The 15,596-nt window shown below is 46.6% G+C and overlaps 1 protein-coding gene across 1 annotated transcript in view; it reads left to right on the forward strand.

The window, feature by feature from the left end:
- BRWD3 (bromodomain and WD repeat domain containing 3) overlaps positions 1 to 15,596 on the forward strand; it is a 100,538-nt gene that overhangs the window by 73,926 nt on the left and 11,016 nt on the right. Inside the window, exons 34-39 of the mRNA XM_053274390.1 lie at positions 1,624 to 1,677; positions 3,205 to 3,345; positions 5,211 to 5,363; positions 6,178 to 6,347; positions 7,465 to 7,562; positions 9,643 to 9,801. Of these exons, the coding sequence (XP_053130365.1) occupies positions 1,624 to 1,677; positions 3,205 to 3,345; positions 5,211 to 5,363; positions 6,178 to 6,347; positions 7,465 to 7,562; positions 9,643 to 9,801 (775 nt within the window). The remainder of the gene's footprint in view (positions 1 to 1,623; positions 1,678 to 3,204; positions 3,346 to 5,210; positions 5,364 to 6,177; positions 6,348 to 7,464; positions 7,563 to 9,642; positions 9,802 to 15,596) is intronic.

The following is a 15,596-nucleotide window of genomic DNA, read 5'->3' on the forward strand; positions in this document are numbered from 1 at the left end:
TCCCTCAGGATTCCTACCAAGTGGAACTTCACCTTTCTCTTGCTCCAGCTTCTGCAGGAGCAAGAGGCAGCCATCCACACACTGACAAGGAGGTGTGTCTTGGAAGTGTGTGACCTATCCTTATGGTACTTAAGCCATTCTTTGTTGCCATGAACATCTTGTATGTTGAAACAGCAACACCAAGCCAGGCTTTGCCTGCCGCTCTTATCCTCAAGATAGGTGAGCTCCAGACCTTGCTGGCCACTGGGGAATGTTGGCAGGTCAACTAAGGACCGGAGTGATGGATCAGCTCAGCACACCCTTGGGTGCATGTTTTGTCCTGCCTGTGTGCCTCAAGGATAAAGGGCAAAGCAGACACCCCTGCCCAACTCCCCATGCAGGGGGATCTCCTGGTTGAAGAGGTTAGGCAAGCAGAGGAGAGGAGGCTGGGGCACAACTAGGAGGAGGGTGCTGGAGCACCTACTGCTAGTGCACAGTCCACCCCCCGCAGCAGCATCACCACCACTTCCTGGTCCAGCAGCGTGGTGTCCCTGGCAGGGCCAAATGAACTGGTGGTTCTGCCTCCACATTGCATCCAGTGGTTTACGGAGGGGTTCCTTGGCATCTTGCCAGGGGTATGGGAGGAGCCCACCAAGTCCTGCAGCAGTGCTGAGCAGTGTGTGCTGCAGTATCTGCAGGAGCTGGTGGCAGGCCAGAAGACGGAACCGATCCAGTTTTGAGCAAAGCATCTCCATGTCTGGCCAGACTTGGCAGTGGTTGCTGGATGGTTCCTCTTGTGGCCACCAATCAATGTCCAGAGTAAGAGGGTGTTCTCCATGGCTGGGAGTGTGGCGGCACCCCATCGCTCACACTTGGACACTGACATGGTGGAGTGGCCAACTCCCCCCCACCCCCCGGTTATCCCAAGCTGGTCATGGAGGGTGGTCATGGTCACCCCAACCCACTGAAACACTACTGGCAGCTCGCCCCACCTGACCAACCCCAAACCAGATTAATTCAGACCTTATATTTAGACTAAACTACATTTGAAGTCTCAGAACATGAAACAAATTAGAACAGTGCTTACCACATCCAGCTCTGTCCATGTCAGTCTCCTGCAGAACTTGTCAGACTGTGGAGCTACAGTGTGAGAATCGAGCTGGCTTTGTTTCTCTTAGAGCAGGAGTTCTCAAGCTTGGATCCCCAGATGTTGTTGGAGTACAGCTGCCATCATCCCCTGCCACAGTGGCCTTTGGTGGAATGGTGATGAGAGTTGAAGTCCAACAGCCTATGGGGACCCAGCTTGAGAACCCCTGTGTTGTAGAAAGACATGTATATAGTCTCCAAAAATACAGTGATTTCATTTTGGCATTGCTTCTGACTAGAAGATCTTGCAAGATTCCATAGTTACAGAAAACTATGCTTCCTATCCATATGGGGGATTTCCCAGCTATCTTCTCTCTCTCTCTCTCTCCTATAGTTTTTAATATTGGCTCCTCTTTTTTGTTTGCAGTAATGATACAAATACGATGAACCGCTTTTCAACAAAAGTTCCCAAAGCAGTTTACCTAGATATAAAATAAATAAATACAAATAAATTTTATTTTAAAATAAATAAGATCTAGTGATTATACTTTTCTTCAGGTGGCAGGATATGCAGATTCAGATGTTCCAGGAACCTCATCTGGGAAAAGAACTGTAAGTGGCTCTTAATTACCATACAGGTCCAGTTTTTGGACAGGAATTAGAAAATGAGCTTTAACTGCTTAATGTTGATCTTGACAACCCATGGAATTGTTTGTGGCTCTCAGCAGGGCTGTGGATTTCTCTCTTCTTGGTGAGAAGTTTACTGATATCTCTAGAGACATGTATTAACTAGCCTTGAGTGTTTAGAGTTTAATAATGAAATCAGGTGGAAGAATTGCCTCCCCCCTGCCACCATAGACCTATTTCAAATGCCCATTTGGCACTGAAAGAGGTAGAGCAAACAGTTGGAAAAACCAACTTTTAGAGCAAAAGTTGGCAAACCACATTTCCCTGAAGGATTTGGGTCTTCTGAAACATAGTCTCTTGTTTGCCAAGCTGTATTCAAAGATCAGCATCCTCAGGAAAATACAGCAGCCCTTAACCATCACTGTTCTTTCCTGGTCTGCTTTTATAGACAGAGGGAAACACTTTTATTTCATCAGTTGCCTGAGGGTTCTCACCATATTAGTCATTTTTAAATGTTTTGCTATGTTTCGCTTAACTTTTTGTATTTAAACTTAACTTTTAACTTAACTTAGCTTAACTTTTTGTATTTGTATCCCCTGCTAACTGGGCAAAGAGGCACCTTTTACTGCGGTGATTCTCTTTATTGAGCAGGGGGAGAGTAACTGGCCCTATCCACCCCCAGCACAGTACCTCCAGTGACTGTTGCTGGTGTCTATCTTATGTTTCTTGTAATTGTGAGCCCTTTGGGGACAGGGATCCATCTTATTTATTTATTATTTCTCTATGTGGGCCGCCCTGAGTCATTTTTGGAAGGGCGGTATCAAAATCGAATTAATAATAATAATGATGATGATGATGATGATAATAATAATTGACATAGCAATACCAGGGGATAGCAGAATAGAAGAAAAAGAAATAGAAAAAATCACCAAATACAAAGATCTTCAAATTGAAATGGAAAGGCTGTGGCAGAAAAAGACCAAAATAATCCCAGTGGTCATTGGCGCCCTGGGTGCAGTTCCAAAAGACCTTGAAGAGCACCTCAACACCATCGGGGCCACAGAAATCACCATCAGCCAATTTCAAAAAGCAGCTTTACTGGAAACAGCTTATATTCTGCGACGATATCTATAACAACAGCAACAACATTGACAATAAAATTCAGCCATCCCAGGTCCTTGGGAAGGACTCAATGTCTGGATAAAACAAACCAGTCAATAACACCTGTCTGACTGTGTAAACAAGATAATAATAATAATAAATCCTACACCACATTGTGAAGACATTTTCTATTGAAAGGTGGTCTAAAAGTAAAAAGCCAGGTTGATACAATTGACATTACATTTATAAATCAACGCAGTAAATCGTGGGTTATCCTGTAGGTGAATGTATATAATATATCTCTTGGCAGTATTGTAAAACTATGATCCTGGCCTCGCACCACCTAATTAAATGGAAGAAGAAACTGAAAAAATGGTAGAGCATTTAAGTTGTTCCTTTTAAAACCTCCAGGTAAGGCAGCAAACGGAAAAGCAGCCCTCCACAGCCCATGCCGACGCCTGGAAAGAGCAGTGCAAGCAATTACTAAGCCTCATCTATGAACGTGAAGACTCTGAGCCATTCCGGCAACCCGTTGATCTGTTTTCTTACCCCGTAAGATTTCCATTCTTGGATCAGCAGTGTGGGCAATGTGCTGAGCAGGACACCGAACTTGCCTTTTATTACTCCTCACCCTCAACCCCATGTCCAGTTTCCCCCTAAAATCACGTTGGTAGGCAAATGAAAAAGCTGGTCTTGTGGTAGCAAGCATGAATTGTACCCTTTGCTACGCAGGGTCCACCCTGGTTTGCATTTGAATGGGAGACTACTTAAGAGCACTATAAGATGTGCTATAATCCCCTTAGCTGATGGGGCTGCTCTGGGAAGAGCACCTGCATGCTTGCATACAGAAGATTCCAAGTTCCTTCCCTGGCAGCATCTCCAAGATAGGGCCTTGGAGAAGCTGCTGCCAGTCTGAGTAGACAATACTGAGCTAGATGACTCAGTATGAGGCAGTTGTTCCTATATAGTCTATAAATTTAATACGAAATTGGGTGCCTGGATTTCCGAAGGACATCTTTCTCCCATGCAAAACAACAAACACACTTTGTCAAGGGAGTTTTACACGTGATCCTGCCTCTTTTATTTTATTTTATTTTATTTTATTTTATTTTATTTTATTTTATTTTATTTATTAAACTTCTATACCGCCCAAACTTTCGTCTCTGGGCGGTTGAGGTAAGGTGGGTAGATATGGACTTCTTACCCCATGGGATCCACCCAGCTTCTCCTTTGTTCACCTTCAGACGAACAAATAAAAAACAATGCTATTTAGAGAAACCTTTGGACACACTTTGGAACAGTGTAATAGGGTTTGGCCTTCACTGTTAGAATGCTTCCTACTGATTGATGGAGTTTGTGTCCATGTTACTGTTTTAAATGGTTTCATTTTCAAGAAACATCATTGGCCATCTTGAGGGTCCCATCTTGGCATGGAAAAGCAGGCTATAAATAAGTAATTCCATGCAGCCCCACAATAATTTGTTTTTCAACACAATCCCATTGCTGCTTACAGCATGGAGAAATGCACTGCATGGAGCATAGCATGGAGAAATGTATTTGGTGCACCAGTGATAAATGCATCTACTCCATGTGATTTCCATGATCAGAGTAGCCCAGGCCTTGGCAACTTCTCTTTGGACTTAGGAGCCAGCCTAAAATGTTGTGAGCCAGGCAATGGACACCTGACACAATGACCAAACTGAGTGATTGGGGAGTGAGTGAGTAAATGTGTTTTTCTTGGGGATGAGGACTCTGTGGCAGAGCATCTGCTTTTGTACACAGAAGATCCCAGGTTCAGTCCCTGGCAGCATCTATAGGTTGAGCTGGAAAAGAGTTCTGCCTAAAACCTTGGAGAAGCCGTTACCGGTCAGTGTAGACAATAGGTGGACCAAGGGTCTGATTCCGTATAAGACAGGTTCCTATGTTCCTCTTTATCCCCTTTACAAGTCACATACTTAGAACAGAAACAGTGCTCCCCAAGACAAATAAAGATTTTATTAAATAACTCTAACCTCTAAATATCCTAGTCCAGGCACCATAGTTAAATTTCTAGATGCCATGACTTCCTGGCACCTGGGAGTGGTGAAGCCCTGCAGTAGCCTCAAGTGCCACTGCAACCGCAGACATCACCATGGAGCTAATTCATGTTCTCTCAATACACCAGATATGCTTCGTCATAGATTCACAGGAAGCAAGCTTATTTCTGACTGTATAAACTGGTTTTAATGTTTTGGCTTTTGTTGTTAGTATATGGTAACTAAGTATATGGTATATTTTAGTATATGGTCGCTAAGAGTTGACACTGACTTGACGTCAGTCAATCAAAGTAACTTTGTAAGCATTCATGACTCAATGTATGCAATGTTTAACCTAACCCTAATTTGTCGCACTTAACTTCCATAAAATGCTGCTCACAGGATTATCGAGATATTGTAGACACTCCAATGGACTTCAGCACTGTGAAAGAAACTTTGGAAGCTGGCAATTATATGAACCCCCTAGAATTCTACAAAGACGTTCGCTTGATATTCTGCAACTCGAAAGCGTACACACCTAATAAAAAATCAAGGGTAAGATGCCCAAGTACATAGCCTTGAAGAGCCAGTGTGAGCGTTGGACTAGGATTGGGGAGACCTGAGTTCAAATCCCCATTCAGCCATGAAACTCACTGGGTGACTCTGGGCCAGTCTGGTACTTCTCAGCCAAACCCACCTCACAAGGTGGTTGTTAAGGATAAACATAACCATGTCTGGGCTCCTGGGAGGAAGAGTGGGATATAAATGTAGATAAGTAAATAAAAGTACAAGGCTATGGGGAGAAGTATGAGATGGGCTTGTAGCTCAGTTGAAGAGCGTCTGCTTTGCATGCAGAAGGTTTCAGGTTCAATCCCTGGCAGCATATCCAGGTCGAGTTGAGAGGAGACTCCTGCCTGAAACCTTGGAGATGCCACTGCCAGTCAGGGCAGACAATACTGACCTAAATGAACCAAGGGTCTGACTCAGCAGAAGGCAGATTCCTATATACATGGGCTGTGCCTGAAAGTCCTCAATCTGACATGTGCAAATTAGGCATGAAATAAATTTGTAGAATGCTGAGAGATGGCTGTTCCTCCCCCCATGCTCACAATTCATTATATTCACAGAAGTGTAACTTACTTGTGAAGTAGGTTGCTCTGATAATGTATTAATGTCTGTGGTGTTACCCCTCTTTGTCCTTGCAACAAGCCTGCAAGGTAGGCTAGCCTGAGCGCAAGTGACTGACATAGGATCACCCCAAGAAGCTTTGGAGCTGAGCAGCGATTAGCTGTTGCATGTCTAATTTCCGCCCTCTTGCCCCTGTTGGTGCACAGATGTAATCCTTTGTTTTTCCACCCTCCCCTTCAAGATCTACAGCATGACGCTTCGCTTATCTGCCTTATTTGAGAACCATATCAAGACCATTATTTCCGAGTACAAGTCAGCAATGCAGCATCAGAAGAGGAGGTGGACGCGACTACGGTACCGAAAAAGACTCCGGAGTAGCAGCAGTTCTTCCTCTAGCAGCAGGGCCCCCAGGTAATTTGCTACCTGTGTGTCCATGAATTCTCTTTCTTCTCGATTGCTGTCACACGCCCACCTTGCCAATTGACACCTGCAGTGTTCCACATGCTATAAAATATTAAACCAGGTTTTCAGAGAAAAAGGAACAGCATAGTATCCTCCTTGTATTATCCTGTTCCAGAGTATTTGCCAAGGCAGGGATCCAGTGGTGTCCAGACTGGTGCCAGATCCAAGGGCCAGTGCTGAGCAGGGTAATGAGAGCTGGGTGCTGCAACATCAAAGAAAATGTTGTTCAGTGACTTCTCACTGCAGACGGCTGGGTTTTATACCCGATGTCCAGGCAGGCTGGATTCGCTGCACCCCTTTGCCCTTTGCTCTGTCTCTTAAAGGGGTTGTACCTGATTTCCCAGACACTGGCTCTGGCAATGCTGCCAAGATCGTTAGTTCCTCAGGAAACTCCTTCAAGTCGGAGGACAGGCTGCATCCTCAGGTCATGGTGGGGGCACTGGCTTGGTTTTTCCTAATGTGGGGGTCTCAGTGGCACTGGGTCACCCAGGGGGTGGATCTTAGATTGCTCCCATCCTGTCTCATATCCTGAATTTTCTGCTTTTCCTCCAGTTAGGGAGTGGTGGCGGGTCCTGCATCTAAGATCATGATGCAGGATAAAGCGCTCTCAGTGCCAGTAAAAGACACTGTGTCAACAATGTCGCTACTTGTGAATCCCGTGTATAAGGGTTGTCTGTCGGACTCACATCTGACCCCTCAGACATTGCAAAGTGGGGAGAAAGAAATGTAGTGGTAAGAGGGACCCTAACTCTGAAAAATCTGTATTGTTGATGCACTAATTGGGGATTCTCTGAACTGAATCCCTCAGATGAAGCTGGTTTTATATGACCGCTGGATAATTCACAGTAGTGTGTTTATTTTTGTTTTCATGCCTTTAGCCACAAAGCAAGTAAAAAACCAAGAGGAACCACCCAAAACCTCTGAATTAAACATTTTTCCTGGCTCCACTTACTTCAGCTGGACCTTCTCAAGAGCTCTTGCTACAATGTCTCTTAAAAATTGGCAGAAGCTAGGAAATATATTTGTGTGACTTCTTGTGACTCAAATCCTTTTCCATTTCTTTTAGCCCCAAAGGCAAACATAAGCAACTGAAGGTGCAACCTAAAACAAACCTGAATACCTCATTGCCTTTAACTAGGACTAATTCTTCAGTTTCATCTCATGGTAAGTGGAAATGGGTTTTGCAGAGCCACTTCAGCCATTTTTGTTCAACCACCCAGGAGATGTGACTGTGTTTGTTAAGGAAGCACAACACTGAAAATTATTATTTCTTGTTTACACAGTCAGTCAGGTGTTATTGGCTGGTTTGTTTTATCCAGACATCGAGTCCTTCCCAAGGACCTGGGATGGCTAAATTTTATTGTCAATTGTTATAGATATCGTCGCAGAATATAGGCTGTTCCCAGTAAAGCTGCTTTTTGTAGTTGGCTGATGGTGATTTCTGTGGCCCCGATGGTGTTGAGGTGCTCTTCAAGGTCTTTTGGGACTGCACCCAGGGCGCCAATGACCACTGGGATTATTTTGGTCTTTTTCTGTCACAGCCTTTCAATTTCAATTTGTAGATCTTTGTATTTGGTGATTTTTTCTATTTCTTTTTCTTCTATTCTGCTATCCCCTGGTATTTCTATGTCGATTATTTTGACTTGTTTTTCTTTCTTCTCGACTACAGTGATATCTGGTGTATTGTGTGGCAGATGTTTGTCTGTTTGTAGTCGGAAATCCCATAATATTTTTACATCTTCATTATCAACCACTTTTTCAATTTGATGGTCCCACCAATGTTTGGCTACACGTAGCTCGTATTTTTTGCAGATGTTCCAGTGTATCATCCCTGCTACTTTGAAATGCCTTTGTTTGTAGTCAGTCTGTGCGATCTTTTTACAACAGCTGATTAGGTGGTCCACTGAGCAGTGTACTACATACTTGAGTTTCTTTTTCACAACAACCCTGTGAAGTAGGTTAGGCTGAGAGAGAAGTGACTGGCCTAGAGTCACCCAGCTAGTTTCATGGCTGAATGGGGATTTGAACTCGGGTCTCCCCGGTCCTAGTCCAGCATTCCAACCACTACACCATGCTTTCCTGTCCTGTCTAGCAGGGACTTCAAGAAGAATGCGTTGGCATGCCAGGATCCTCTCCCAAAATCAATAATTAGTCCCCACACAGACTGCAAGGGCTTAAAGCCTTTGGGCAGGATCCAGACTAAATTAGTCCTGAATAAAGAACATTGAAATAAATGAGACAAGTTAGTCATGACTAATTTGAATCCCATTAATCTCAATGGCACTTAATCATGACTAACAGCTTTAATTTCACAAGGACAAATGGCAGGATGCAGACTAAGTTTTGCAGCGCCTTGAATTTTTTATAGCTGGGTGTCAGGCTTCTCCCCAAGGATGTCCTCCAGTGTTTAGACTGGGAGGGTCAGGTAGACCAGCTGGGCCTCAAGAGTTGCTCCACGGCGAGCACACCCTCCCACAACGAGAGCTTGTTCTGTCACAATACCGTTAGGGAGGAGCTGCCCTGAGCCTTTGTTCAAGTCGCAGGGCTACTGCCAGCTTAAGCCCTGCTTGAGAACTGGCCCCTCCTCACTGGCCAACTGTCTCTTTTATAGTCCCTGGCATTTGGAGTGAGTCTCACGAGATCTAGGCTGGGGCTGAAATCTCGAGCCGAACACTTGCAAGATCTCCCCAAGCTTCCGCGAGACTTCACTGTCGACCAATGTCATCTCGCTGCTTCCCGGTGGGGGCCAACTCCAGATGACACAGGCGGGTGTGTTGCTGTCGCCGCCCCCCCCACCCCCGGAGGAAAGTAATACTGAGGCGATCCCCACCACGGGCAACAGCCAATTGTCCCGCTTTGCCATCCCTACTCCCAAGGTCCCCTCACATAGGGGGTTCTCAGACATGTAGTCCATCCACATCTGGGGACCAAACTCCCATCATTCATCTGTTTGGCCGTTGTGTCAGGGGATGATGGGACTTGTGGTCCATCCATATCGGGGGGGGGGTGTCCAGCTTTGGGAATTCCTTTGTTGCAGGATTGCTAGAGCTTGTACTGAGCCATGTGTTTGCAACCAAGGGAGTTTCCATAGAGGGACTCTCCCATCAAGCACATGAGGTCTGCTTGCCCACACTCTAAGTCAAGTTAAGGCTGTGCTTTTCATTTTCAAATCAATTGATTAGCATCTTCCCCAGACTCTGCCATTTGGCTTCCTTTGCTAAGCTAGTGACACTCTGTTTAAAAGTTTCAGATACTACTGAGGAACTACTGGGCTCAGCGGCTGTGGAAGAGATGGCAAGTCAGCCGTCCTCATCAGGCTCCAGCGTCCAGAACCGCAGTGGAAATAATGGTGAGCCAGGGAAGAATCGGCCCATCAGAAATAAATCCACTCCAATCAAGCAAGGTGGGACGCTGTAAAAATCCAAATACTTATTTTCCCTTGTTTGTCATGCAATGAGCATTCTGTTTAATTACAGAGCAAATCTGATTCTTTTTTGCAAATAGTAACCCAGATGCATGCAAGTTATAGGAATGCTCCTAAACCCACTGCTTTATTATTGCATGTATTTTTATATTCCTCTCTCTCATCCCTCACCTCTGTAGCCAGAAGGCTACCAATACTGTGGGAGGGAAGGGTAGCACCATTTCAGTAACTGTTGGCCCAGTGACTGAGGTCAGACACCCTTCACCTTGCCATGTATTTATTTTTAAACAGCTTCCATTTGAAGTTTCTTGCATATTAGCAGATGTTAAAATGTACAGCAGAATGATAAGCTCTATTTTGTATCCTGAGAGCAGGAGCTTTTACGTTAGACCTATTAGATCTGGATAGTGGTTCCATCATCCATAAATAGTGGGTTCTGCGCCTGCGCAGATCAGCTTCAGGTAAAATTCGTTAGCTCCTCGTGACGCCAGCAACCGCCTGTTGCACGTGACTGTAGTAGCCTCTAGTGGCGGTTGGGCGTCTCTGCAATCAGTTTCTTTCTGACCGCCATTGCAATCAGTACTCGGAGATAGTTGCTCCTCGAAGAAAGTTTGTTTTTCGTTTATTTGGACTTCTGAACTTTGGACACGGACTTTGACAACTCTTACGGATACTCCTTTGGACTTGGCGTAATTTCGGATCATTTGGCTTGAATTTTGCATACGGACTCAGCTTCCCTCACGGACACTGCTTTGGATTTGTTGCGATCTCTGATTTCCCCCTCTGACGACGGAATGGACTCGGCATCCCTCACGGACACCCCTTCGGATTTGTTGCAATCTCTGATTTTTTCCTCTGACAACGGAACAGACGACTAATCATCGAAAATGACCGAGAGATCTGGTAAGACAGATGGCTCGGGGAAGTCTAGGAAGGACAAGACAACCTTTAAGTGGTGCACTAACTGCCGCGGGGAGATTCCCTCAACAGACGGCCATGCCCTCTGCTTGTTCTGTTTAGGAGAGAGGCATGACACAAAATCCTGCTCGGTCTGCGTTACTTTTAGCAAGCAGACTTTAAAGAATCGTGCAGCACGCCTTAGGGTGTATTTGCTTGAGGAGTCTCTGGCGCCTAAGATGGCTACAGAGAGTACTGTGCCGAGTCCTGCTCCGAAAGGGCAGTCTAAGACCCCAAAGGAGGCTGGTTCCTCGAAATCGGCAGAGAAGGCCTCGACATCGAGTGCTTCCGCATCGAGGGCTACGACATCGAAAGCTGTGGCGTCGACCGCTTCGACTTGACTGCATCAGCCCCGTTTAAGCGACCGGAGGATCGCCATTCAAGCCACAAGGGGAAACACAGGGGAAAGCTTTTGAAGCAGGAGCCGCCTCCTAAGAAGCAGAAGCAGTTAGAGCTGGTTGTGGAGCACACTCCCTCGCCTTCGGGTCTGCAGAATTACGTCATCCCTCGACGGTGAGTGGCTTCCTTATCCCCGGCACCGACACCTCATCAGTCTCCATTGACTCCACTGTCTAGACATCGAGACCACTCGGCGTCGAGGGAGAATAGACAGGAGACAGCGGTGCCTTCGATACCAACTTCTCGACACTGACACCACTCGGCATAGAGGCCGGCGTCTACAGGCTTTGCTGCTCCGGAGTCGACGGTTGCAGTTATTTTTGACACCGAACTCGACATCGTGCCCAGCGTCGACCTCGGTGTCGTGCCCTATGAAGAGAAAAATTCAGGGGTCATCCAATTGCCAACATCTGGAATGTCCCCTGTGACCACGCCAGGGTAAAGAGAGCTTTCTCCCGGGGGCAGGCTGGCACGCTTGCTTAAATCGGAGGAGAGTACACCTTCTACCTACACCTTTACTGGTTTCAATGAAGGTGACTATAATGCTCTGCATATTCCTAAGACGCCCTCTCTTTCAGCAAAGGCTACGCCTGTCATGGGCCTCCTACCCAGAGGTGGTTGGGGAGATTCCATAACAATATCTCGAGAGGACTACTCCCTTTTCACAAGATGGCTGGAAGAACGGGGACGTACACCACCCCCCCCCGGTAAGAGCACATAGCATGGAGACTGCCGTGCAAACTGTCATGCAAGCTACTAGAACTGAGACTGCTGTGCAGCCTATGATTCCTGTGCAGTGGGCGGAGACGGCCGTCCAAGCCTCTGTACCGAGACCTACTCAATGTACGATTTTGCGTCAGACGTACTTACCACTCAGACCAGAACTCACACTGCCAACGCAGCGATCAATTTCGTTGCAGACTGATATGCCACTTACGTCGACCCAACCGTTGCTCTCTGTTCTGCACCAGGCAGCGACACAAACAACTAAGGAACCAGTTAGAGTGACCTCTACAGCTGTAGGCAACTCATCTGTTTCGTCAAGAGAAGAAGAAGATGATGATGATATTGAGGAGGACTATACCTCAGACTCAACAGAAGGTGATACCGAAAATCCACACACTCCTTCACTCCTGGATCCAGACTCTGATGTTGCAGCAGTTCCATCAATTTCTCCTAATGAGGAAATGAAAGGTTACCATCAGCAGGTAGCAGAAATGGCTCGAGTGCTAGGTCTACACCTCAAGGAAAAAACAACTGACTTAGAGGACCCCGTTTATAATATGATGCGGTCCGCCGCGGGTCTCCAGCCGGTTTACCTGCCTATGCTGCCACATATTTATTAATTAATATTATTAATTATTAATTGATTTTAATGGTGTTTTAATGTAAACCACCCTGAGCCTTTTGGAAGGGCGGTATAAAAGTTTTAATAATAAATAAATAAAAATAATAAATAAATATTTCAAGGGCGGCTAAGTCGGCTTGGGAGGTATTACAGACTTCAACACCTACTTCCAAGCGACTGGAGGCTCTATATCATATTCAAGAGGAGGAAAATGCTTACCTGGTGCACAATCCCGCTCCAAATTCTCTGGTAGTAGATTGTGCAACAACAACTAAAGGCAGTAAGCGACATACAACACCGGCAGATAAAGAAGGCCGCAAGCTGGACATGCTTGTCTATCAAGATAGCAAATTATGTAGCTTGCCAGGCAAGATATACACATTCCCTCTGGGAGGCTTTGTATGATCAGTGCGCTGCGCTGGAGCCAGGGGAGTTTGTCAAGAGGTTCGAGGCGATATTTGTGAAGACGACTGCAGCCACCCGCCAACAATTGGCGAACGCAAAGCACCTAGCCGAATCCGAGTCTCGGACTCTGACCTCTTCTATTGTTCTAAGAAGGCATGCCTGGTTGCGAGCAACGGGTCTCCAACAAGACATGAAGGATCGGATTGAGACATTGCCATTTGATGGTGCTGGTCTCTTCTCTGACAAGACAGATGACAACATGGAGCAGTGGAAGAAATCTCGGATTACAGCTCGGTCTTTCACTAATTCCAGATATACTGGTAAAAACAGACCTTACAGTCAGTATACTCAGTACAGGCAGTATCAAGCTCGTCAGGGTTCCTATCGTCATTCTGACAGGAGGGACATCAAACGACCTTACCAACGTTTTGGCAATAACAACAGATGACCCTATTACGCGAGGAATAGGGCAAACCAAACTTCTCAAAATAAGAAAATGCCACAAGCAGAGCAGCAGCTTTGATCAGCCGCTGAGCCCACCAACAACAAGCAAAGTACCTCCTCTAACCGAGTTCAAGCATTTGAGTACCAGGAACACCATCTCCTTCAACACCGCCAGAGTAACCATCAAGCTGGCAAGCCATGCCCAAGCATGGCACCATATAACATCGGATCAGTGGGTCCTCCGCATAGTTTCAACGGGATATGCGCTGTAGTTCAAGGAATACCCGCCGTTCCTGGGAGTGAAATACACTCCGGAAACACCAATATTGAGGGAAGAGGTGCAGAAGCTCCAGAGGTGCAGAAGAAGGTGCAGAAGAAGGGAGCGATATCACTGGTGAGGTGGGCTTTCAGTCGGATGGGATTTTATTCTCGCTACTTCCAAATCCCCAAGCGCGACGAGGGCATAAGACCTATAATGGATCTGCGAGGCCTGAATCAGTACATCGAAGTACGAAAATTCAGAATGACAACGTTTTAAGCAATCCTTCAACTGCTCCATGGGGAGAACTGGATTGCAACGTTCGACTTAAAAGATGCGTACTTTCACATAGGCATTCAGCAGAATCATCGCAAGTATCTACGCTTCACCATGGGGAGCAAGATTTACCAATACAATGTGCTTCCGTTCGGACTAGTCACCGCCCCCAGAGTGTTCACAAAATGTGTGGCAGTGATAATAGCCCATCTCAGAGTACAGGGTGTGTCCATATATCTGTATTTGGATGATTGGCTTCTGACAGCCGAGACAAAGAAACAATTGCTGAGGCACATAGACGTGGTGACGAACCTGCTGGAGAACCTGGGAGTGCTGATCAATGGGGAGAAATCCTTTCTCAAGCCGGCAAAGCGCCTGCAGTACATTGGCGCGGAGTTGGATATGTCAGCCCAAAAGGCATTCCTCCCAGTAGCTCGGTTTTCCAGTCTGCGTGCCCTGATTTACTGTTGTCAAGAGAATCCCGTACAAAAGGCAAAGACAGTACAGGTACTGTTGGGTCTGATGGTGTCCTGCACCACCACAGTCCTGTACGCGAGATTACAGATGCGCAAGCTACAGCTCTGGTTTCTGAGAGCCTACAAGCCGAGGTCCGAACCTCAGTCCAAGCGGGTGACTCTTCCACGGAAAGTTTTAGATTCGTTGAATTGGTGGACAAAAGAGTCGAATATGCTCAATGGCATTCAATTTCGCACATGGGAACCCGCGTTGACAGTGACATCCGATGCCTCCATGCATGGCTGGGGGGCGCACTTGCTGCACCACAGAGCTCAAGGAGTATGGACTCCAAAGGAGAGACTCCTGCACATCAACTTCCTCGAACTGCTGGCTGCGTTCAGAGCCCTGGTCGCCTTTCAGGGAGAGCTTGTCAGGAAAACTGTCCAGTTACAGATGGACAATACGACAGCCATTGCTTATGTCAACAAGCAAGGCGGAACAGTGTCCAGGTCTCTATGCAATCTCAGTCTGCAGTTATGGAACTGGTGCATCCCGCTTGGAATTTACCCCGTGGCCATTCATATCAAGGGCAGCATGAACTGTCTAGCGGACTCACTGATCAGGGACCTAGTGTTGGAACAGCACGAATGGGAATTGCATCCGGAAGTGCTGGATCAACTATTCAAAGCTTGGGGCAGACCAAGGGTGGACCTATTTGCAACCACCGAGAACAGCAGATACGAGCATTACTGCTCACGGATGGGAGTCGGACCACTGAGCAAGGGCGATGCCTTTCAGTATCTCTGGAGCCAGGAGCTATTTTATGCTTATCCACCCACACCCTTACTGCTCAGGGTGGTGGCCAAGTTACTACACGACCAAACGAGAGCAATAGTGATTGCGCCATGGTGGCCAAGGCAGCCGTGGTACACACAGCTACTCAGACTATTGGGAGGGAATTACAGGAGACTCCCTCAGTGGACAGATCTAGTCACTCAAGATCAAGGCAGGGTGGTGCACCCCAGCCTGTCTGTACTGAATCTCACAGCATGGAGGATAGGCTTCTGAGGAAGATCCTCCTAAATACCCGTAAGCAGTCCACGAGACGATGCTACAGGGCGAAATGGTGTAGGTTCGCTGCACATGCTGCCTCCAAAGGCTATGACCCTAGGGAGGCGAGTCTGAAAGCCGTCCTTCTCTACCTTACCACTCTGAAGCAGAGCGGACTAG

Source organism: Hemicordylus capensis, chromosome 11 (genome assembly GCF_027244095.1).
Source record: "Hemicordylus capensis ecotype Gifberg chromosome 11, rHemCap1.1.pri, whole genome shotgun sequence".
NCBI lineage: Eukaryota > Metazoa > Chordata > Lepidosauria > Squamata > Cordylidae > Hemicordylus > Hemicordylus capensis.